This window comes from Castanea sativa, chromosome 3 (assembly GCF_040712315.1).
Source record: "Castanea sativa cultivar Marrone di Chiusa Pesio chromosome 3, ASM4071231v1".
Classification (NCBI taxonomy): domain Eukaryota; kingdom Viridiplantae; phylum Streptophyta; class Magnoliopsida; order Fagales; family Fagaceae; genus Castanea; species Castanea sativa.
Window position 1 is genome coordinate 30,147,468 of NC_134015.1, and position 23,144 is coordinate 30,170,611.

General features: G+C 34.7%; 1 protein-coding gene across 1 annotated transcript; it reads left to right on the forward strand.

The window, feature by feature from the left end:
• The first annotated feature begins 635 nt into the window (after window positions 1-635).
• On the forward strand, window positions 636-21,950 carry LOC142627241 (alanine--tRNA ligase). The gene is made up of 23 exons (XM_075801058.1): window positions 636-993; window positions 1,112-1,350; window positions 1,449-1,589; window positions 1,892-2,038; window positions 2,211-2,363; window positions 7,681-7,810; window positions 9,147-9,243; window positions 9,408-9,528; window positions 11,796-11,855; window positions 13,283-13,333; window positions 13,418-13,513; window positions 13,722-13,823; window positions 16,657-16,785; window positions 18,685-18,828; window positions 18,922-18,993; window positions 19,091-19,166; window positions 19,243-19,385; window positions 19,484-19,592; window positions 19,675-19,862; window positions 20,036-20,125; window positions 20,264-20,446; window positions 20,831-21,010; window positions 21,603-21,950. Exons 1-23 carry the CDS (start codon window positions 705-707, stop codon window positions 21,672-21,674), a joined length of 3,012 nt encoding a protein of 1,003 aa, XP_075657173.1. The 5' UTR covers window positions 636-704; the 3' UTR covers window positions 21,675-21,950.
• Window positions 21,951-23,144: the final 1,194 nt, after the last annotated feature.

Here is a 23,144-nt window from a genome sequence, read left to right on the forward strand (position 1 = left end):
ATATGTCTTACTTACTGACATGGCACTGATGTAAATATTAAAATATTATTAAAAAAACTTATTTAGCATTTTTGAAATGCCACATCAGATTTAAATTAATAAAAAATTAAAACAAAAAATTCAGGTCATAAATTTTATTATAAATAATAATTAATTAAACTAGTCACAAACCTGTGTTACGCACGGGAACCTACTTGTTTGTATGATAGACTTATCTTACTTCAATTTGTGTTATAATTTGACGAAAAAATTATTATTTAAATGTGTAATGACTTCCAAAAAAATAACTCAAAAATTTAAATATTATTTAACGAAATCTACCGGATAATTTAGAGGGAAGCAGAGAACAGAGGAGTGAAGAGTTACAGAGAGAGATATGAACAGAAAAACAAAAAAAAAAAACAAAAAAGAGAAAAAGAATGAATGAGAGTGCATTTTTTATTTTATTTTTTCTAAGTCACGCGGATTGATGATGTAGAGTTGTTTTAGGGCCGTTAGATTGAATGGAAGGCTAGGATTTGACCTATTGCATACCGTGCAATACCTAGGAATTTCTATCCGTCCAAAACACACCTTTTACGCCAGCTCCTAAACAACTTATTCTCTTTACATTTATTTCTGAAAAATATTTTACATTTTTGAAATATTTTACTAAAAAAACAGAGCGTAAAAGAGAAATATGAGAGAGTTAGCGTAGAAAGTGAATGAGGAAGGGATTCGTTGGGAATTCGAAGAGTGTGTCGTTGTTGTGCTTATTTAACAGGAACCCTCATCTTTCTCTTTCTCATTGTTATTCTCATTTGCCACAGCCGCCACCACTATCTCTATCTCTATCTCATCATCATCATCATCGTCATCAAATGGTGGAGGAATGGCCGGCGAATCGCGTGAGAGACACGTTCATAAGTTTCTTCGAGGAGAAGAAGCACACAAATTGGAAGTCCAGCCCGGTCGTCCCTCACAATGACCCCACTCTTCTCTTCGCTAACGCTGGTATCTCTCTCTCTCTCACTCAGAAAATAAAATAACATTTCTACTTCTTCTTCTTTTTTTTAATTTTGATTTTGATTTTGATTTTGCTTCTTGCTGCTGCTGCTGCTGCAACATAAAGGAATGAACCAGTTCAAGCCCATATTTTTGGGCACAGCTGACCCAAACACTCCCTTATTCAAATTGAATCGTGCTTGCAACACCCAGAAGTGCATTCGAGCTGGTGGAAAGCACAATGATCTGGATGATGTTGGGAAAGACACTTACCACCATACCTTCTTTGAGATGCTTGGCAATTGGTCCTTTGGGGATTACTTCAAAACTGACGCCATTCAATGGGCTTGGCAACTTCTTACACAGGCACCCAACCCAAAAAAAAAAAACCTCCTATTTATTTGGTACTTCCTTTCAAACCCCTCCTAACCTATTAATATATTATTTCTTTCTTTCTTTCTTAGGTTTATAAACTACCTAAAGATCGCTTCTATGCCACCTATTTTGGTGGTGATGAGAAATTGGGTCTTGCTCCTGATGCTGAAGCTAGAGATGTTTGGCTTCAATTTTTACCACCACAACGTGTGCTGCCTTTTGGCTGTAAAGTATGCTTTTCTACACTTATTGTTTCTTCTGACTTTACTTACAGATGTATGTTTCTTTGTGTTGTTGGAATTACACATTAGTAACAACTGTAATATTACATGAGACTGTCATTCAATATATTTTTAAGAATCTGAATCAGGCTTTTCTGTTTTTTATTTTAATTGGGAAAGATCATGGGTTCAAATTCAATACCCACTTAGTGCAATATACATCTTTTTCCTGCTTACACTACAAAGGTTCCATCTAGGAAAAAAATAATCTTGTCCATTAATTGGTTCATTGTTTTTGTTTCTTTGTACAGGACAATTTCTGGGAGATGGGTGATACAGGTCCTTGTGGACCTTGCACTGAAATACATTATGATAGAATCGGTAATCGAGATGCTGCATCATTGGTTAACAATGATGATCCTACCTGCCTTGAGATCTGGAACCTTGTCTTTATTCAGGTATAACTTTGCCACCATGTCTTGTGGATTTCCATTTAGCATGCCTGATATGATTTGTGTACTTCTTCAAAAGACTCCTTACTGTATTTATGTATATTCTTCTTCTTCTATGTGGCCTAAGAATGAATTTGATTTATTATTTACTCTTGTTTGATTTTGATTTTTTTGGCAGTTTAATAGGGAAAGTGATGGTTCTTTAAAACCCCTGCCTGCGAAGCATGTTGATACCGGCATGGGTTTCGAAAGGTTGACTTCTGTACTTCAGAACAAGATGAGCAATTATGATACCGATGTGTTCATGCCCATCTTTGATGCAATCCAACAGGTAAATGGTGATGCTGATGGTAATTATTTAGTTACTTTAGTGGTTGATGTTGACCATAGCAAACTAATTCTTATAGACTTATAGTCATTAAGTGATTTAATTATTAACTAATATTACTAATTAGTTATAGGGCATTATGGATATTAGAGATTTAAGAAAGGATATTACATGGAAGTACTCATATCTAGCTAATCCAAAAAAATAAAATGAATTGACTTGCAAATTTTGTGTTAAAATTGCAAAAGTAAGGCTTATCCAAATGTCATATAAATTATATAAAATTTTTTATTTCAATTTATATGATAATATGATTGTTGCATTTCTCATTAATAATTATTTTTGAATTTATTAAATTATTTTTTTAAAATGCGCGCTTCACTCCAATTAGGCACGTGTTTGCGCTTTGCACCTAGTTTGCAAGAGGCCTTTGAGCTTAAGTGCATCCCTTGTTTTTACCAACACTGTGATGGTTCTACAAATTCTTTTTGCTTTAATATTATCATTTAGCTCTCTTAAAATTTTAGTCAGTTTCTAAAATTATTTTGTTGAGCTATAATATTGAAATGATGCAGCCATGGAAGTTTAGTTTGCTATTGCTTTGCAAATTTGCATATACAAGATTTTCATATGCAAGATTTGTTTTGTTAGGTGCACATGTGAAGTCTAATTGAAGTAAAAGTTAGTGATTTTTAAGGTCTAAGTATGAGTCTTTTAGGGTTAAAGCAATATTTTATTTGGCTTTTTTTTTTTAAATTTATGGTCAAATTTATAGTCCAGGGAAAATCTGTAATTCCTGCTTTTTTTGTGAATTATGGGTATTTTGGTAATTTAGTTGAGCCCTGAATTTTCTAGGAGATACTTTGTGGTGCCCTAGATTGATTGGATATTGATTGAATGTGAAAAGTGACCTTAAGGTACCAGGGCCTTGTATCACTTGAGGCGTGAGGCAACAAAAAGGCACTAGCCCGAGCAACAGGCACCAAATTCTTAATATATTTATTATACATATAGAACTTAAATCCCATGTAGCTAGTGTATTGAAATATTATAATGAAGTGTTTTTCAATGTGTTGCATGAAGAAATTAGGTCTATCAAATTATTTCAAAATATGATTAACATGGTTTAGCTTCTAGTAGTTATTCTAACAATAGGTTTTACAACAAGCTTCTATATAAAATCAATTAATCTAACAATTTCTCTCCTTCCAAATACACCACAACAAGCAATGAGGAACGGCCTTCTAGATATCTCCATTACGATGGCGACCAAAACGACCTTGCCAGCAAGCCAAAAGCCCAACAACAGACCTTGGCATAACCCAGCAAACTCCTAATAAACCAAAGACCATATCCCACAACTCCATGGCAACCGGGCAATGAAGGAAAAGATGGTCAACACTTTCACAATTGCACTTGCACATATAACACCAATCCAGAATGCAGACTTTTCTTTTTCTTAAGTTGTCAACAGTCAGACATTTCCCCAAAGCTGCGGTCCAAACAAGGAAAGCAACTCTAGAGGGAATCTTCTGCTTCCAAATGCTTTTCCAGGGGAAAATTTGCTCCATGGCCAACTAGAAGATGGTAGTAAGTACTAACCGTGAACCCCTTACTCTTACAGGGCAACCAACAACTCTTGTCCTCCCCATTCCCCCTTACGGGAGTGCAATAAATGGAATTGATGAAGCTCCTGAAAGCTTCCAATTCACGATTATGCACCTCCCTACAAAACTGAAGCTCCCAATGGAGGACACCATTGGTGAACCTCATAAGATCCGCCACAGTTGCCTCTTTTTTACGACAAATCCTATATAATTCCGGATAGCGGACGGCAAGAGAAGAAGATCCACACCAATGATCTAGCCAGAACAGCACCTTTGAACCATCTCCAATATCATACATAATAAAACGAGAAAAAGAGAGCCACCCCCGTCTAATATTTTTCCACAAACTGACACTATAAGGACCAGAGAAAGAGCTAGAACACCAGCCACCCCAATCACAACCATACTTCACCTCAATCACTTGACGCCAAAGAGCATCCCTTTCTTGCCCAAATCTCCATAACCACTTCCCTAGTAAGGCAACATTTAAGGTTCTCAGGTTCCTAATCCCCAACCCACCTGAAGAGAGAGGAGTACACATTGAAGACCAATCAACCAGATGAAATTTGGGCTCATCTCCTAAACCACCCCAAAGGAAGTCTCGTTGAAGTCTAGCAATTCGATTGGCCACAGAAGCAGGAATAGGGAACAAGGAAAGGAAATAAGTAGGAAGATTAGAAAGAGTGTTTTTAATTAAAGTGACTCTACCTCTCTTGGATAAATATAATTTTTTCCAACCTGCTAATTTTCTTTCCATCCTTTCAAGAATAGGAATCCATATTGACTTGTCCTTAAATTTTGCCCCCAAAAGAAGACCCAAGTATTTCATTGGGAGGGACCCTTGATTGCAACCTAAGACAGCCACTAAAAGATCCATATCTTGAACTGACCCCACTGCCACCAGCTCAGACTTACCCAAATTAACATTCAGACCCGACACAGCTTCAAACCAAATGAGCACCATACGGAGAGTCAGCAGCTAATCAATATTAGCATCACAGAAAATAAGAGTATCATCAGCAAAAAGAAGATGGGAAACCATCAAAGGCCTTCCTTCAGAAACTCCAACACTAAAGCCAGATAAACGACCTTCAAGGGCAGCCTTATCCAACATTCTACTGAAGGCTTCCATAACCAACACAAATAACAAGGGGGACAAAGGATCACCTTGCCGCAACCCCCTTGAACTTCCAAAAAACCCATGAGGAGTACCATTAATAAGGATAGAGAAACGAACCATTGAAACACAAAATGAAATCCAACGCCTCCACTTATCGGAAAAACCACAACACTCAAGCAAGTAATTAAGAAATCTCCAATTCACATGATCGAAAGCTTTTTCTATGTCCAGTTTACATAACAACCCTGGCTGACCAGACTTTAATCTACTATCAAGACATTCATTAGCAATAAGAACGGAATCAAGGATCTGCCTATTTAGAACAAAGGCATTCTGAGGAGCTGAGATGATCTCTCCTAAAACCATGCGAAGACGACTAGCCAAAGCTTTGGCAAGAATTTTATAAATCCCCCCAACAAGGTTAATAGGACGGAAGTCCTTTACTTCCACTACTGCAGGTTTTTTAGGAATGAGAGCAATGAAAGTTGCATTCAAGCTTTTTTCAAATTGGCTAGTTTCATGGAAATGGTGGAACACAGCCATGATGTCTGATTTGAGAATCCCCCTACAAGATTGAAAGAAAGCCATCGAAAAACCGTCAGGCCCAGGAGATTTATCCCCATTAAACTCCATGATGACATCAAAAATCTCAGAATCCTCAAAAGGCCTCTCTAACCAATCCACATTATCCCTAGAAATCCTAGGAAAATCCAAAACATCTGGGAAAGGGTGCTGCTCTTGCCGCTCTGAGTAAAGGTTCAAAAAGAATTGTTCAATATGGTTAGCAATTCTATCCTGGCTGGAAGACAAAGCCCCATCGATCATGAGGTTTTCAATACAATTGCTTCTTCTATTAGAATTAGCCATCCTATGAAAAAACCTCGTATTGGAGTCGCCATGCCTGACCTTAAGTCTCTTTTTTTTCCGAACCTTACTTGATTGGTTCTCCGTGTGGAGAAGCCATCCTTTTCATTCTATTTTGGATTTTCTTGACTTTTGTAATGTTCGTCTTTGATTTGTTCTCCCTCGTATACTCCCTGTGTACTTGGGAGACTCTCTTTTTTATATCAATGAAATTATCTTTATTACTTATCAAAAAAAAAAAAGTTTTACAGCAAACTTTTATAAATTAATTTAACTAACAATAGGTTTTATAACTTGCCTTTTGTAAATTAATAATCTAATAATAGGTTTTAAAATTACAACAACTTCTATAAAAAAATAAATAAAAATATATATTAAAAAAATAAACTTAGGCCCTCTCGCCTTAGTGCCTTTTTCATGGCTTGAGACGCCGCCTTACTCTCCTAGGCTCTAAGGCGAGCGCCTTGCCTGAGAGCCTTTCTTTCTCTCTTCTTCTTCTTTTCTTTCTTTCTGTTGCTGTTCATACAGACAAATTCCTCCAATTTGTCCACCACAGCCACACATAGACAAATTCCTCCAATTTGTCCTACATCAAGAAATATGAAGTAGACATGCAGTTTCTAGATTGACATGTTTTTGCAACATGTTTAAGATGGACACGATTGTTTTTCGTTGGATTTGTACAAAATTTTCTTCTGATTCAATGCTTCCATCCTATATTTTCATTTTTTTGTTACTTTATTTTTAATACAATATGTGCCCTTGAAAGTGTACAAGTTTTCTTGACTTGTCATTGTTGTAAGGCTAATTGCAGTTATCCATTCTAAATAAGGCGTTAGATCAAATCTGCATACAAGTCATGAATAGTGCACGTGAACAATAGCATGAATGGTAAAGTGAACAATTATAGAATGTCGAAGAGACGGGACAGAGACTAGAAAGGAGGAAAAACACATTTAGTCCAATTTGCATCAATACTCAAAAGAATCAATTTTTTCAATTATGAACTCCATTTCTTGAGTACATTGAGGAGAAGGGGCACTTTTTGTACTTGTAGTATTAGGACTCCTAATTTGAGTAGTAAGCTAAAAGTCAAACCCAATATAGTAATGAAAGACTAACTTAGCCATAAAGGAATCAAACCTAAGATACTTGGAATTCTGGGCACCAATTAAATTACCAAAATACCCTCAATTTGCAAGAGCTTTTGAAATTACATTTCTGCCTTTGTATTCAAACAAACCATAATATTTAAAATATAAACCCAATTCAAAATTTCCCCCAACAGTACTTATCACTTGACCTTTAAACCATATTTTGCTTCAGTTGGACTTCACACATTGACCCAACACGATAAGTCTTCAACGAACAAAATTTTGAAGTTACAGCAAATTAGTCTTCCTTGTCTGCGTCACACGATTGTGTGTATATCTCGTCAGCATCATTTGTAAACCAAATTAGATAGTGGGGTGAGAATTGAATTGATTTTAATTCAGGGTGTGATTTGTAAAATTTTATAGTTTAGGATGAATATTTCAAATGTCCCAAAAATTTAGTATTATTGCTACAATAAATGTTATATTATATTCCTAAAATGTCTCTTTCAATCTTTCTCCATTTTGGCCGCATTCTTTGGCATGAATAGCAGTAAATTCTGCACCCAATCTGCTTATTATTTTCATCCAGAACGGTTGATGATGCTACATGTATATGATCCATTTATTTGCAGGGAACTGGTGCTCGGCCATATTCTGGGAAAGTTGGACAAGATGATCCGGACAAAGTTGACATGGCATACCGGGTTGTTGCAGATCACATTAGAACTCTTTCATTTGCCATTGCTGATGGGTCTTGTCCAGGTAGGGTATGACAGACAAGATTCTTGTTCACCATTTTTCCTACGTGGCTCTTTTAGTCATCTAGTTGAGGTCTGTGGTTGTGATTTCCTATGGTGTACCTCTAATGGTACATTATTGACTCTACTGATCTTTTTTTGTTAAAAAAATTATTTTGCTCCATGGAGAACCTCTTGATGCTGTTGGAATATTGTCATTGATTTGGCCACATTCGCTTGCTAGCATGTGCATGTGTAAAGTGGATGGATTAATAATTTGGACGACCTTATCAATAATTTTTGCAACTGATATTGACTAGATGGTTGTACACAACGTGGTTGATATTTTTCTTCTTTTTCATATTCCACAAAATTATCTGTACAAATGAGAGTATAATTTTTCTCAGAGAGGCTGCCCTTTATAATTGTATCCTTTCCCTCCTAGAATTTTGATATTTAAGGGCCCATTTGGCTTAGAGATAACTCGGTTTTCATATCTCAGTTTTCATAACTCAGTTTTCAAAGCTCATAACTCAGTTCTTAGTTTTTGAAAACACCCATTTGTTGTTTCCTGTTTCCATCACTTTAACTCAAATTTTTGAGTTTTGAGTAATGGAAACAAGGGTTGAAAACCAAGCCAAACACAAAATTTTTTGTGGGACTCACATGTTTTGAGAACTCAGTTATGAAAACTGAGTGATATGATCCAAAAATCCACTCATCCAAACAGGCTCTAAGTCTCTTATTTCTGGGCAGTGTGTTTTCGTGCATCACCATTTCTTTTATAGGATTTTCAGAAGGTATTTGGTGGCTAGGTAATTTTTAAACATGTAAAGGATTCAAAGAGGTGATTTCATTCCCATATATCGAAAAATTAGGAATTGTAATAATGTGAAAAAATTGTATGTGGACAATGCATGTGCATTTGTGTAGTTGTTTTGTTTTGTTGGATTAATTTTTGGGGGCAATTTTTCGCGTTAGGGCTAGATGGCACCTTAAGAGTGATTTTTTAAAAGATTTATTTCATTTACTGTATCGCTTCTTGCCTATCAAAATGTTGGAGTCTATTGCTTTAATCTAATATAACTGAAGATCAAAATGATGGAATTTTATCTTTTAATGGTAGTGGATATTTAAAACTATCATATAGGCCCTGAACTTCTCTTTTGTAATCCTCTAATTGGTTTCTTGTTTTTATAGTCTATTTATAAAATGTTTTCCTATATTATATTTCTCTTTCAACAAAAGTATGGTTTAGTTATTTGTGAATTTGTTTTCAATAAATTATTCAATCTTTTGCATGCTAGCAACTTCTCACAATTCTTTATGTGTAACTTATGACAATTTTACTTGATTTGTAGGCAATGAGGGCCGTGAATATGTCTTGAGGCGTATTCTTCGTCGAGCTGTTCGTTATGGAAGTGAGGTCTTAAAAGCTCAGGAAGGATTTTTCAATGGGTATAGAGATGTATTTTAATTTTTGTGATTATTTTCTATTTTTGGTATTGTTGCATCTAAAAGTTTATCATGCAACATTACATCTCTCTATCTCCTTCATGCCTCTCTTCTTTCAGAACAAATCTAATTGCCATTGGGAAATTAAATGGTTTTGTTGAATTTAGGCTTGTAAGCGTTGTGGTGAGAGTGATGGGCGATGTTTTTCCGGAGCTAAAGCAGAATGAAATGCGCATTAGGGACATAATTGCAGAAGAAGAAGCAAGTTTTGGTAAAACTTTACTTAAGGTAAGTGTGGATAGCATTATATTTGTTGGTCCCCCTATTGTTAGTATTACAATATTTAGTTATATAGTTAAGTGTAGACACTTTCTGAACGTACTCTATTTATTTATTGATAATATATGATGGTATTTATTTTATATCATATTCAAGGATGGATTTCTTTACTGAATTTGTATGATTTTTCCTCTTATAATTTCAATAAAAATAAAAAATAAAAAATAAAAATAAAAACCCTTGTGTCCACTGCATTTAAAATGCAAAACCTCACCCTTATTTGAAAACCCCCATAAGTCTAAATTTGGGACTTGGTATTCCAAAAATTTACGGAATGTCTAAAAAAATTGTCCAAACCAAGTAACATGTCTATATACAATCCAACTTGATAAATATTTTTTAAGAATAAAATAAAACTTTATGCAATCATTTGGGGCATGACCGAGTGACTATGGTAAACACAAATCCTTGAAGCCGAATGATTTGGGATCTTCCAAGAAAGTAGGAAGTTGTTCAATCTAAGGGAAGATGATATCCTTGGCACATAATTCGTCATGTTATTGACAAAAGTGGCACTAGGGTTTGGAAGGTGTAGAAAAGTGGCGCCAAGGGATTGGAAGAAGGTTTAGAAAAGTGGCATTAGGGTTTGGAAGAAGGTTTAGAAGGATTAAGACTTTGAGAGTAAAAGTTTTAGTCTCTTATTTTATGCGGAAAAAAAAATAACTCTTATAACAATAAATCAAATTTTCTAAACAAGACGCTCTTATTTCTTATCTTTCATTTTCCTACACTTTCATGCAGGTGACAAAACAATAAGAAAGCAATTATCAAATTTTAAGATTAAACTCTAAACCAAGGGACTTAAGGTTAAGAATATTGCCCAACATTTTTCTTATTAAAAAAAAATCTCACAAACATGGGAGAAAGAATTCAAATATTAGAATAGATTAGGGGCTGCCTATGTCTCGGATTGTTCTACCCTTATGGATTTTCTTTCATCTATTAGAATAGATTATAGATTAGGGGCTGCTTATGTTATTTTGTTTCCTTTTTCCTGTGTTCACTACCGTGGACTCTTTGTGTTTTTCTCGCTTTTCTCTTTTTAATAATATTCTCTTTTTACTTATCAAAAAAAAAAAAGCAGCAAGCACAAAGTTTTTCGTTATATTGTACGTATAAAAGGAAAATTCATACATAATTAGTAAAGAAATCCATCCTTAAATGTTATGTAAAATAAATATCAGAATATATTATCAATAAATAAATAAATAAGATTACTTATCAATAAATAAATAATTAGAAAGAGTGCGTTCAAAATGTTATAGCCAAGTCGATTACTCAGAATAAATACCAGAATGTATTATCAATGAATGGATCATAGGAGATCAAATATAAACACAACCCCAAGGGGTTGGCTCAAGCGGTCAAGGCCTTGGTCTTGGTGGTATGCTCCCTCCTAGTCTAAGGTTTGAATCCCCTTGGGTGCGAACAATTTCTGGGGGCCACTCCCCGTTGGCGAAGCCAAGGACTTACCTGATGCATGTGATGTGGGCATGTTACATGGGTCTGGGATTTAACCAGGTAAAAAGACACAATGCTCTGCACGGTCTCCAAGGTTCCTCGTCATAAAAATATATATATAAACATTTTCCAAAAAATTCCTTTATTTTGAGCCCTCTTCAGTGAATAATCTAGCAACTGGCGAAGTGTGGAAGGCAATAACCAATGTATCCCAAATGTAATTTAAGCAAGATAAATACTAAACAAATACAGGATGAAAATGGACAATGAATTTTGATATGAAAAACTGGTTCTTCATGGATTTGTGAAAACACATTTATTTATAGCCTGCTTACTTAAACTAAGACTCTCAGTGATTACTGTCTTTTGAAAATGCTGACCATGTCAATAAATCAAATTTAAATGAGATTGGGGGCCTTACAGATATCTGTCACAAATGATATTTGTAAGCTATTGTGTAACTAATGTAACCAAGAATATTGAATGTATTTATGCGATTAAGAATGATGGGTTATCTATTTTGCTACTGGATTCCTTGGAAACATGACTTCTGTCACTTGCTAGATTCCTTTTTTTGTGTGAGAGAGAGCCTTAAGTACTTATTCATTGAGTTGCATCCATTATTTTTTATGGTATTGAAATGGGAACTTTTCCTGTATGGTGTGTTTTTAGCTTTATATATCCTGGCTTTGTGGAGAGATCTGTGTAATTTCTGTCTAATGTATCACGTCTTGGCATCATTTACTTGTATTTAGGGAATCGAGAAATTCAAGAAGGCTGCTCAGGATGTACAAGGGAAGATATTAAGTGGGCAGGTAAGTATTGTTATGATTTCTCTCTCTCTCTCTCTCTCTCTCTCTCTCTCTCTCTCTATATATATATATATATATATATGTATATATATATATATATATCCTGTTTTAAGTTCTGTCCAATCATTGATATTTATTAGAATTTTTATATTATGACCAATGTTGGTAAAAGTTTCAAGCGCACTTAAGCGCATAGGCCTCTTGGAGCCTAGGCGCAAAGCGCAAGCGCACCTGATTGAAGTAAAGTGTATAGTTTTCAAATATAATATCTTATAACTTCTAATAGAATATTCGTAACATATAATAAAAAATAATAATAACTCAAAATTTGTTCATTTTACCTATTAAGTGCAATTGTATAATGTTTATTAGTTCATACCGAAATTATTTCAATTCTTATATTGTAAATTGAAAACAATTATCAATGGTCAATATCATAATAATCTAATCATATAAGTTTTAAACATAATACTTTATATAATTCTCTCGTGCTTTGTAAAAGTACATAAGCATGATAGTTATGATCAAATGATTTGTAAAAGATGTATATGGTTCTAGCATATGTAGAAGTTTATAAGTAGATTTTGTTGACTTAAGGGGTTTCAAGTAATAGCCTAGTGGTAATGGCATCCTTTGTGATGTTTTTGGTTCAAACCCCACTTCACCCTCCCCCAACATATTAAAAAAAAAAAAAAGATTTTATTGACATAGGATGAAAGACCTATTTCTTAAAGTGCCTTACTTTACCTGCTATCTTTGGCTTTCTAGGTTTTTTTCTTTATTTTGTATAAGTTGTACATTCACTTGAGTTTAACTCCTGAGCCTCCCAAACAGGGGTAACAGAGAGAGGGGGGGGGGGGGGTGGAGGGAATCATCCATTCAATTATCCAATTCCTGTTAACTTCATTGGATTTTGAAGTTCTGATTTTAATGATTAAGCTACAATACACTGTTGAAGTTAGTGGAAATGAATTCTTGTCTAGCACTCTGCTCCTTTCCAACAAGGTCTTAAGTTCTTATCATCTGTCAACCCCATCCATTTCCATAAATGTGTTAACCAAGAAAGCGTTGGGTCTCAATTCTTTTTATGGCAAATGCTACTTCCCTTGTTGAATACATACCCCAACAATAAACTCAATGGACTTGATTCCAAGTCTGGACTACCATATGGATTCATATTATGGAATTCAGAAATTTTGATTGTTTGTCCATAAATGCTGTTCGGAATCTATTAAAGCATTGCTTTTGAATCTTATACCTAATTAATAAGTCTAGTTGAAAAAAATACAATAAATTCTTGGGTAATTGATTTCTCATTTAATTGATATTATGATTTAGTCTTTTCAAAATCTTATGATTTATGTCTTTTGAAGATCCATCCTCCTTATATACTTATAACTGTTTTTAACCCAGTTGATCGCTTGCTGCAGGATGTATTTGTTTTGTGGGACACGTATGGGTTCCCATTAGATTTGACCCAGGTACCTGAAGTGATTTGCTTTTCCCGCCTTCTTGCTTAGTTGCATATAATTACTTGTGTAAGTTAATAAATTTTCCTCTATCAGTTGATGGCAGAAGAAAGGGGCTTACTGGTTGATGTTGACGGTTTCAATAATGCCATGGATGAGGCAAGAGAAAGATCAAGGAATGCTCAAAATAAGGTTTGAAGTGTTTTCTTTTTTTTCTCTTTATACATATGCCCTTAACTATATACTGAGTTTTTTGGCTTAATCTTACGTGGATCTCGCGAAAAATAAATATTGATGATTTGGCAAACTGGATAATGCCAAAGGAATGTATGGCAAAAAAAATGATAATACAGGTTGTATATTCATTTCTCATTTTGTTCTAATATTTATTTCTTGGCAGCAAGTTGGTGGTGCAATTATTATGGATGCTGAAGCTACTTCAGCATTGCACAAGAGGGGGGTTGCTGCAACAGATGATTCCTTCAAATTTATTTGGTTCAAGGTTTGATATTGAATATTACTTCCATTATGATTTATAAATTGTTACCCTCCTGGGTTTGAAAATAAGTCTTCAAGTGGTGGTAAAAAAATATAAATAACAACACTAGTATCTTAATTTTTAAAGAGAAGAAATAAATTTCCTTTTAACCATACTAAGAGTATACATTCTTGGATGTTGTACTTTTTAATTTCTTTTCTTGATGAAAAATCACAAAATTTGACTTTTTGGGTAGCTGATGGATTATATACTCATTAGAAATTAGAAATGTGAATATACATTCTTAATCTAACAGTTGGCTCGGTGTTTCCTTAAAAGAAATCACATCCCCCCACCCCCCCCCCCCTCCCCCACCCCCTCCCCCCATCTTCAATTATCAAAATGTGTTTTGTGTTAAATTTTCTTTGGCCCTTGGCCTATATGCTGAGAATGGAAGAACATTTTGAAACCTTTTCTGTAGACAAATTATGTTGAACTGTTCCCTTTGCCATTTTTGAGAATATTAGGGATGGAAATAAATAACATTGTTTTGAAAAAAATACATAACTGGAGATTTGAATAGAAAAGTGTTAGCTGCTGTCATTTGGTGCTTGATTTGGAGTAAAGGGGTGCGTTTTGGCTTTGGTTTTCTTTTTCTTTTTTCTTCTCTAAGCTGGAATTTGTATAATGGGATTATGTTTTTCCTTTGGTCTCTCCAAGGGGAAATAGCTCCCCACTCTAGCATATTTATTTATTTTAGAACATTATGTCCACTCATGATTTGAAGGATATTTTGCAGGTTTCCCATCTGCCTGCAATTTTTGTAAATAGTAAAGCTAGTTAGTTCTTGGTCAAAGGATACTTCTTCCATAAGAACGGATGAAGGGTGAGGGCTTGAGTTTAAATATTCCACTAGGTTCTTGTGTAACTTACCAATAAAAGAATTATTGGTGCGGTTAATGGGTGCCCTTAGGGCATTTGTTAATGGATTATTTTAAGAAAGTTTTAATACCACTTTTATGGGAAATATAAAAAACTATCAAAAAAATCAGTTTCTTTTTTTCTTTTCCCATAGAAAGTTTATAAAAATATTTCCTAAAGCAATGCCTTTATGATATCCATTAACTTTTTCCAAAAATTATACAGATTAAAGGATTTCTTTTAGTTTTATGAATTGATGGATAATAATTTCTAAGATGAGGTTGAGCTAGTAAATTTTATAAAATTTATAACTAGGTTATATTTTTCTTACATTGATTGGGTCTCAACATTTAAGTTTTGAGGCAAAACAATTATGGTCTGATTGGATGAAGGGAGAGGAAGGGGGAGTAGAGTTGAGGTGGCTGGAAATTGCCCCTCTACTCTCCCTCCATCCAATCAGACCATTAGGGCCTGATTTGTATACTGAATGATGATTAAGGAAGGAATATGAATCATTGCTAGTGGGAATAAAACATTTTGTAATGAAATTAATATCTCTATACATTTGTTTGGTGGTAACATGACAAATGGGTTGAGAGGGATTTGGCTGTGGAGGAGGTGGCTATGCACAACTTCCACAGTGATGGCCTAACTAGATACCCTTAGCTTCAAAAAAAAAAATTGGTTTTTTTTTTTTTTTTTTGTTTCTCTATTTCTCATTCTAGATTGAGGGGAGACTATTTCCAATTATCAATAGCTTTTATCTCCAAGATGCAATCTGGCAATTATACAATAGCTTTGTATATTATCTAAGAGCAATGAAGTTTCATTCACTATTTTCTTCTACCTTAGAAATTCATTCTTCCCCAATTGGATTTTTTAAATCAATGTTTACAAAGAAAATAAATATGGGCTTGTTAAGTTTCATCCTTTAATTGAACCTATAAAAAAAAACGGTTCCATCCTTTAATTGAAAATCAAATCCACACCTTAAAACCATGATTCATCTTAACTCAAAGAAAAACCAACTAAGAGAACTAGGGAAATAGAATTTTCTTAGACCAGTTCTAGATCCAAGAACCAAAGTAAACATAATCAAGATGCAAAATTCTTAAATCTCAAATACCCATGTTCATTTTTACCTAAGAATAATACCAAAAATTCAAAAAAAAAAATCCCTAGATCAACAAAACCCATATCAAAATTAAAGGCTAAACTTCTAAATGAGCTTCATGGAAGGCTGAGGAGCAATGGAGGAGATGGCTAAATTAACTTCATTGTGGCTGAGGTGTGGTTGATGGAGACAGAGAGATGGCAATTGACAATGATCTTAGTTGAAGAGTGAAGAAGAGCTTTTGAATTTTTCCTTTTTTTGTTTTTTGTTATTACAGAGCTATTATAGGGGAATAACTACTCCCCATTAGTGAAAGTGCAACAATTGTTGAATACCTATTCTAGAGGAATAATTGTTCCATTACAAGCTCTAATTAGCATGCCAAACATGCCCTAGTTGTAGTCACTCGTTCTAGAGAAATTAGAAAAGCTCAGTCCAATTTCTATTACTTCTCCTATTCTCTTTCATTTCTTTTTTCCTTGGACTGCCTCTGTTTTTCATATTTTAAAGCATAGAATACAGAAGTGACCATCAACATTGTTAATCCTGGGTGTTAAGGGCTTTTTTTACACTTAGAATTATAGATGATGAAATTGCACAACAGCATCCATGTGCAGGAGTGTTTTGTTGTGATTAGCAATTCTGATGATTAAATGATTCCCCACCCCCCCCCCCCCCACTTTGCATATGGTGCTCAAAGGGATTGATATCATTTGACATTTACTGGTATAGATAATTTGTGCATTAGAAGGATTGATATACTGGTTATTAGACTACTGTATTTTGTATTAATGTAATTCTCCTTTTTATATGCTATACCAGGACCAGGACCATGAAAGTGTGGTAAGAGCAATTTATACTGGTCCCCAGTTCTTGGAAAGTGTTGGTTCTGGCAGTGAAGTTGGTATAGTTCTGGAATCTACAAGTTTTTATGCTGAGCAAGGTGGTCAGGTATTGTATACCCTAGGTTTTTTTTGTCAAAATACCAGGTTCAAGCAATATCCTTTTAGTTCTGACTTGTTGAAACCTGAATGGTTCGACACTCGTAGGTTATCATGCTTGCATTGACGTAAAAGTGGCTTGGACTCCATCTATGAAAAGCTGCTTTTTATATCAGATGTGTGTGTGTGTGTGTGTGTGTGTGTATTTAAGTAATAATAATTTTATTGAATGAGACTACTTCATGTATATGAAAATGTCCACAAAGAAATCTTAAGAATTACAAGCTATGAAGCACAGGTACCAACGCAATACAGGGTATGACATGTCAAGGATGCAACAAATAATTAATTAATATTTATTTTTAGGTATATTTTAGGACATAATTTAAGTTTATTTACGTTCTGTTTGTTTCAATAATGATGTTTTCTAGAAAATGAATCATTTTCTAAAAAGCATTTTCTATAAAACTATCTCATTTTCCAATGTTTGGTAGCAACTTTAAATAAGTTGAAAAATAACCTCTTAACTTCCCTTATTTAGCTTACTGTGAGATAGAGTTGTTTTCCAAAAAAATTTAATGGAAAACAATCTCTAAAAATAAGTCATACTTTTTATATTGACCAAAGATAGTTTTCCTTTTACTTATATTTTTTTATGCTACCAAACATTGGAAAATAAGGAAAACTATCTTTACACAAGGTTTTCCATTGAAACAAACGGAGCGTTAAAGAATAAGTAACAACAATAAAATGTTTGAAACCATAACAAAAATTAATTCAAAAGCAATAATAAAATATGTAAAATAATGCTAATAACATATTTGTACATTATATGTTCAGGTTGCAATTTTATGGCCATGTAAACTGTTACATTGAATAATGGAAAAAAAAAAAAAAAGTATTAACTCATGTCACTGCTGTGTTCAGGCTATGCCCCTATGAAAAAAAGGGATAATTTATCCCTTAAGCAGGAGTGTTGGCATGGTACCTGTGTCTGATATGGGTCCTTTGCCTAAAATAGCCTGTTCTTTCTTCATGGTTTACAAGATGTTATGCACATGATGACAATGAATGTAAAAATTCAAGAATGGAGTTGCAAAAAACCCCATGTCTGGGACCAATCAAATAGCAACCTAAAAAAAAATTCTACCAAATGTGTCCCCGAAATTTCCAAGTCTTCAAGTGGACGATGGTTATGCTCCTGCCCTACTATCCACATAAGAACATAACTGAACCAGATTCCAAATATGGGAAAACTGTTTGCCTAACCAAATATACCAACCAAACAAAAGATCAATGACTGTACTTGTTAGCACCCACGAAAGCCCAAAGGTGCGAAAAACAAACTCCACAACTCAAATGCAACATTACAATCTAACTAAAGATGCTCCACTGTCCCCCCACTACAATGGCAATACAACATCACCCTACTAACGTTTATCCTCTCTTAATGAGATAATCACAAGTAAGGATCTTCTTTCATGCTGCCTTCCAAACAAAGAAAATAGCCCCCGATATGCCTGAGGAATATGGCCCATAGAAGAATACAATACATAAACTAAAAATTTAAGATGGTGTGTAAGCCTATAGTTTTTGGGAATTGGTGTTAGTACCTAAATCAGTTGATAAAAGTATCAAGAGTTCATCACTCAGGGAGGTATAGGTGATTGCTCCATCCCAACTGTAAGAGCTGGGTGTATATATTCTCATGTTAAATATATGATATTGAGCCATGTGGTTTGCCAACATAGATAAATGCCTCCATATCTCAATTAGAATGGTGAAAGTTGGGAGTGTTTTTGTTATGTTTTTAGTTTCTGGGTTCTAACTGCTAATTATGCAATTTTCTTGGCTGTTTTTCTTCTATTTAATTGGTCTTTTGAATCTGATATAGTTCTTGTGGTTCTAGATTTTTGATACTGGATCACTTGAAGGCCCCTTTGGTTCATTTCAAGTTTGCAATGTTCAAATTTATGGAGGTTTCATTCTTCATATTGGTTCTTTTTCTGGAGAGAATGGTAGACTCTCCGTGGGGGAAAAAGTAATTTGTAAGGTATGATGTGTATTATGTATTTGCTATTTTTTTTTTTTTTCCTTTTTCATTAATTCCTGGTAACTCTTTTCTATGCTTTAATGTCTTCTGCAGGTTGACTATGACAGGCGTAAGCTCATTGCCCCAAATCATACATGCACACACATGTTGAACTTTGCTCTTAGGGTATGCTCCTAGTTCCAAGTTATCATGAACTTGGAAAATTATCTTTTGTTTATCACTGACTCAGTATTTCTTAAACAAACTTGTAATATGAATGCAGGAAGTGCTTGGAAATCATGTTGACCAGAAGGGTTCTATCGTTCTTCCTGAAAAATTAAGATTTGATTTTTCACATGGTAAGCTTGATTTGAATAGCCGATTAGGTTATCTGTATATACATGATCTCTTTAACATGCTGCTGAACTTGGATAGGCAAGCCAGTAGATCCTGATCATTTGAAAAAGATTGAATCAATTGTGAATGAGCAAATAAAAGCCGAATTAGATGTATTTGCTAAGGAGGCAACCCTTGCTGAAGCCAAGCGTATCAATGGTTTACGAGCTGTTTTTGGTGAAGTAAGCTGCTTAATTTGTTTCTGTTTTTTTCCTCATCTAGTTATATATATGTCTTGTGAGAGCTATGTCTTTTAACATGTGTTCTGTTTTTGCTATAGGTCTATCCTGACCCAGTTAGAGTTGTGGCAATTGGACAGAAAGTTGAGGACCTTCTGGCTAATCCAGAGAATGATGAATGGTTATCCATTTCTGCAGAACTCTGCGGAGGTCAAATCTTATAAATTAGCGTGCCTTTTTTTAGGGACTTACTCCGAATGTTGTATTGAATTTGATTTATGGACACATCTAGGTACCCATATATCAAATACAAGGGAAGCTAAGGCCTTTGCCCTGCTATCTGAGGAGGGAATTGCTAAGGGAATACGAAGGATTACTGCTGTTACAACTGACGGTGCTTTTAAGGCAATGGAATTAGCAAACTCACTTGAGCAGGAAGTAAATGATGCATCAAAAATAGAAGGCAGCTTGCTTGAAAAGGTTTTTTCTTCTCTTTTTGTTTTGGGGGGGGGGGGGGGGGGGGGGTGTTGGTGGTGTGCTATGGGATGGGGGTGGGTGTTCAGCCTGATTTGCCCGCTTTTAGTAATTATAATGTGCAATCAGCAGTCACTTCCTGCCATCTGCTGTCAGTTAAATCTGTTGCCTCTTTGCAGACAGTAGCTTCTTTGAAAAGTCGTGTGGATTCAGCATCTATACCAGCAGCCAAGAAGGCAGATATTAGGGCAAAGATTTCCATACTACAGGTATTGCAGTAGGCAAAACAGGTCGCTGGCTCATTGCAGTTTTTGCCCATGGTGTCTGATTTGTCTGATATTGTTAACTGTTTCATTATTCTGCTTGTGTCTGCTTCTATGTTGTACTTACTTGCTTTGTTGTTATAGAATCAAGTGAGAAAGGCGCAAAAGAAGATTGCTGAAGAAAATATTCAGAAAGCTGTCAAGATCACAATTGAGAAAGCTGAAGTAGCTGCTTCAGAGGGAAAGGCTTTCTGCGTATCCCATGTTGATGTTGGTTTGGATGCGGCTGCAGTTCGTGAAGCAGTTCTGAAAGTCATAGAACAGAAGGTCATTACTGTTCAGTTCTTGTTCTTGTTCTTTTTTTTTTTTTTTCTTAACTTTTAATTTGTCAGGCTTATCTGTAATTTGGATGGCATTACTTTTTCTTCATTTGGGAATGCATAATCTGTCTCTTTAAATTGGGGAATTCAAGAACAGTTGTCATCAACATAATTACAAATCTTTCACATCTTCCAAAAAGATTGTTTATTTAATCCGTCATGGTGATGGATCCCTTTGTCTGAAGATTTAATTCCTGCTGATGGATTGTGTCTTAGACATCATAAATAAAGGATTTGGGCCATTCAAATTTCTAAGAACGTTGAAAGAGACGCTTACTCCTTCATGTTAACTTGAGCATAAAATATTGAGATTGTTCTGATGGATGGACAGGGGATATCTGCTATGGTGTTCAGTACAGATGAAACCACTAATAAGGCTGTAGTGTGTGCTGGGGTGCCAGAGAAAGGAGATAGGAACAAGCGTCTGGAGGTGTCAGAGTGGTTGACAGAAGCTTTGGAGCCTCTAAAAGGGCGATGTGGTAAAGGAAAAGGTGGTCTTGCATCTGGCCAGGTTAGTGATTTCGACATGTTTATTTTCAATTTCAATGAAATAAATTGGTCAGAACTTTGCACGAGTCCTTGGGAACACTAGAAGCATAAGCTTAGGAGCTTGGGTCCAAGCAGTTAATAGATCTTTTTTATATATATATAAAAATAAATAAATAAATAAAAAACCCACAAAAATGATAATAATAATAATAATAGAGTAATGCTATAAACACAAACTATTTTACAACATTTTTACAAAATGTTGATGTGGTCAACCTCTTATTGGTTTTCATCTTGGCCCACTATTAATATTACTTTTTCATTTACCAATAATCACTCACCATATTAGCAATTTATAAAAAAATTTATAAAATAGTTTGTATTTCTATCATTATTCATAATAATAATGAAAGAGAGAACAGAAGAAAAAGGCCTGGAAAAGCCTTCACTTTTGTTGGCTGAGTCAGTTGATATCTGCCCTGGGTCAAAAACAATCTACTTTCTGATACTCTTGAGGCTTTCCTGCAACATTTTTTCCTTGTCATATGATTGACCTGGTGCCATACTGGGTTTTTTTTTTTTTTTTTAATTTGGTTATGAAATATCAATTTCAGGGAACGGATGCATCGCAAGTCAATGAGGCGATTGAATTGGCTACAGCATTTGCATTGATGAAGTTGAGATGATAGATCTTGCAAATTCTTTTCCTACAGAAGAAACATGACCTCATTTGCAGCTTATAGGAATTTGATTTGAATCATATGACTAAATGAGACAATTGTTTGAGAAATAATTTACTTTGATATGTTACTTTGTTTAAAGCTTCCTTAACATCTTGTTGCAACTTTGTTATGTTACTTTGTAGTTCCACTGTTGTAAAATCGTTTATCAAATGCGTCGACCTGTTCTCATACCCAATTGAAGGAAACACTGAATGTAGGACCAACATACCTTTCCAACAATCCAGTCTTTTCTTCTTTCTTTCGACACTGCATATATTCAATGTCAAACAACTGTGTAAAATACTCTAGGAGATGGGAAACAATGTAAACAATAAGCTTACCTTGTATCTCTAGAGCCCTAAGATTTTTCTGCCTAGTGAATTCACGTGATTGGTTTGTCCGATGACGGGTTTGAAGTAGAGGCCTAAGATTTCATTTTCAACTTAAAGCAATTGCATTTCTTGAATGTTTAACTTTCTCTAATGCAAAATTTTCCCAAAACAACTGGCCACGATTGTCTCTGCATTCTCTCTCAATAAAAGAGTATATACATACTCAAAAAAAAAGTGTATTATTGAAAATCTAATATTTTCATTTTAAGTTTTCAAAAAATATATATATTTTTTCATTTTAAAATAAAAAGTATGATTTTAAGAAATCCGTTCTACATGTCGTAAATTGAATGTCTCCCCTAAATTCAAAACAAAGAACAATCTTTGATCTTGTTTGAAGATTCTTTTTCAAATATACAAGCGTCAGCGTACCTAAATCTTTCTTCCTGTTTTAAGATGACAATTCTTTCTTTAGCTAACAATTTTTTTTTTCTTTCATGCACATCAGATTCCTTATTTTAGACCTATTTTCAGTTATATATTATTTTTTTATTACTTTTCTCACTTTTCAAAACACTCATTTTCAATTTTTATAATGATCTATAGGGATGGTAATGGGGCGGGGCGGGGCGGGTCCAAAGCACGGGGCCTTCACTCCCACTCTACATAATTTTGTCTTATCTCATCCCCGTCCTGTCCCGCATGACAAGAAAATTTTTCTTATCCTGCCCCTTAGGGCCTTGTGAAGCCTCACCTTACCTCGTAAAATTCTATTTCTTGTTAATTTGCTCACTATTATTACAATTGTTTTTAATAAAACTTGTTTCGTTAACAAATATATACTTTAAATTACAAATAAATTTATCTTCAGATCAAACTAATTTTTAGCAAAAATAGAATAATATTATTAAAGTGTTGTGGTGGGCCTTTTGTGTGATATTGGGCTGGACTACTTCCTGACATGCTAGGCCCAAGGTGTTCTGGATCAGGGAGTTGGGACCAGTCCAATTGCAACCCACCTTGGTCTAGCTTATGCGCAAACTATGTCCCGTTTCGCCAAGGCTTTGATCACGTGCTCCTAGCAGGCAAAGCTACTATGGTA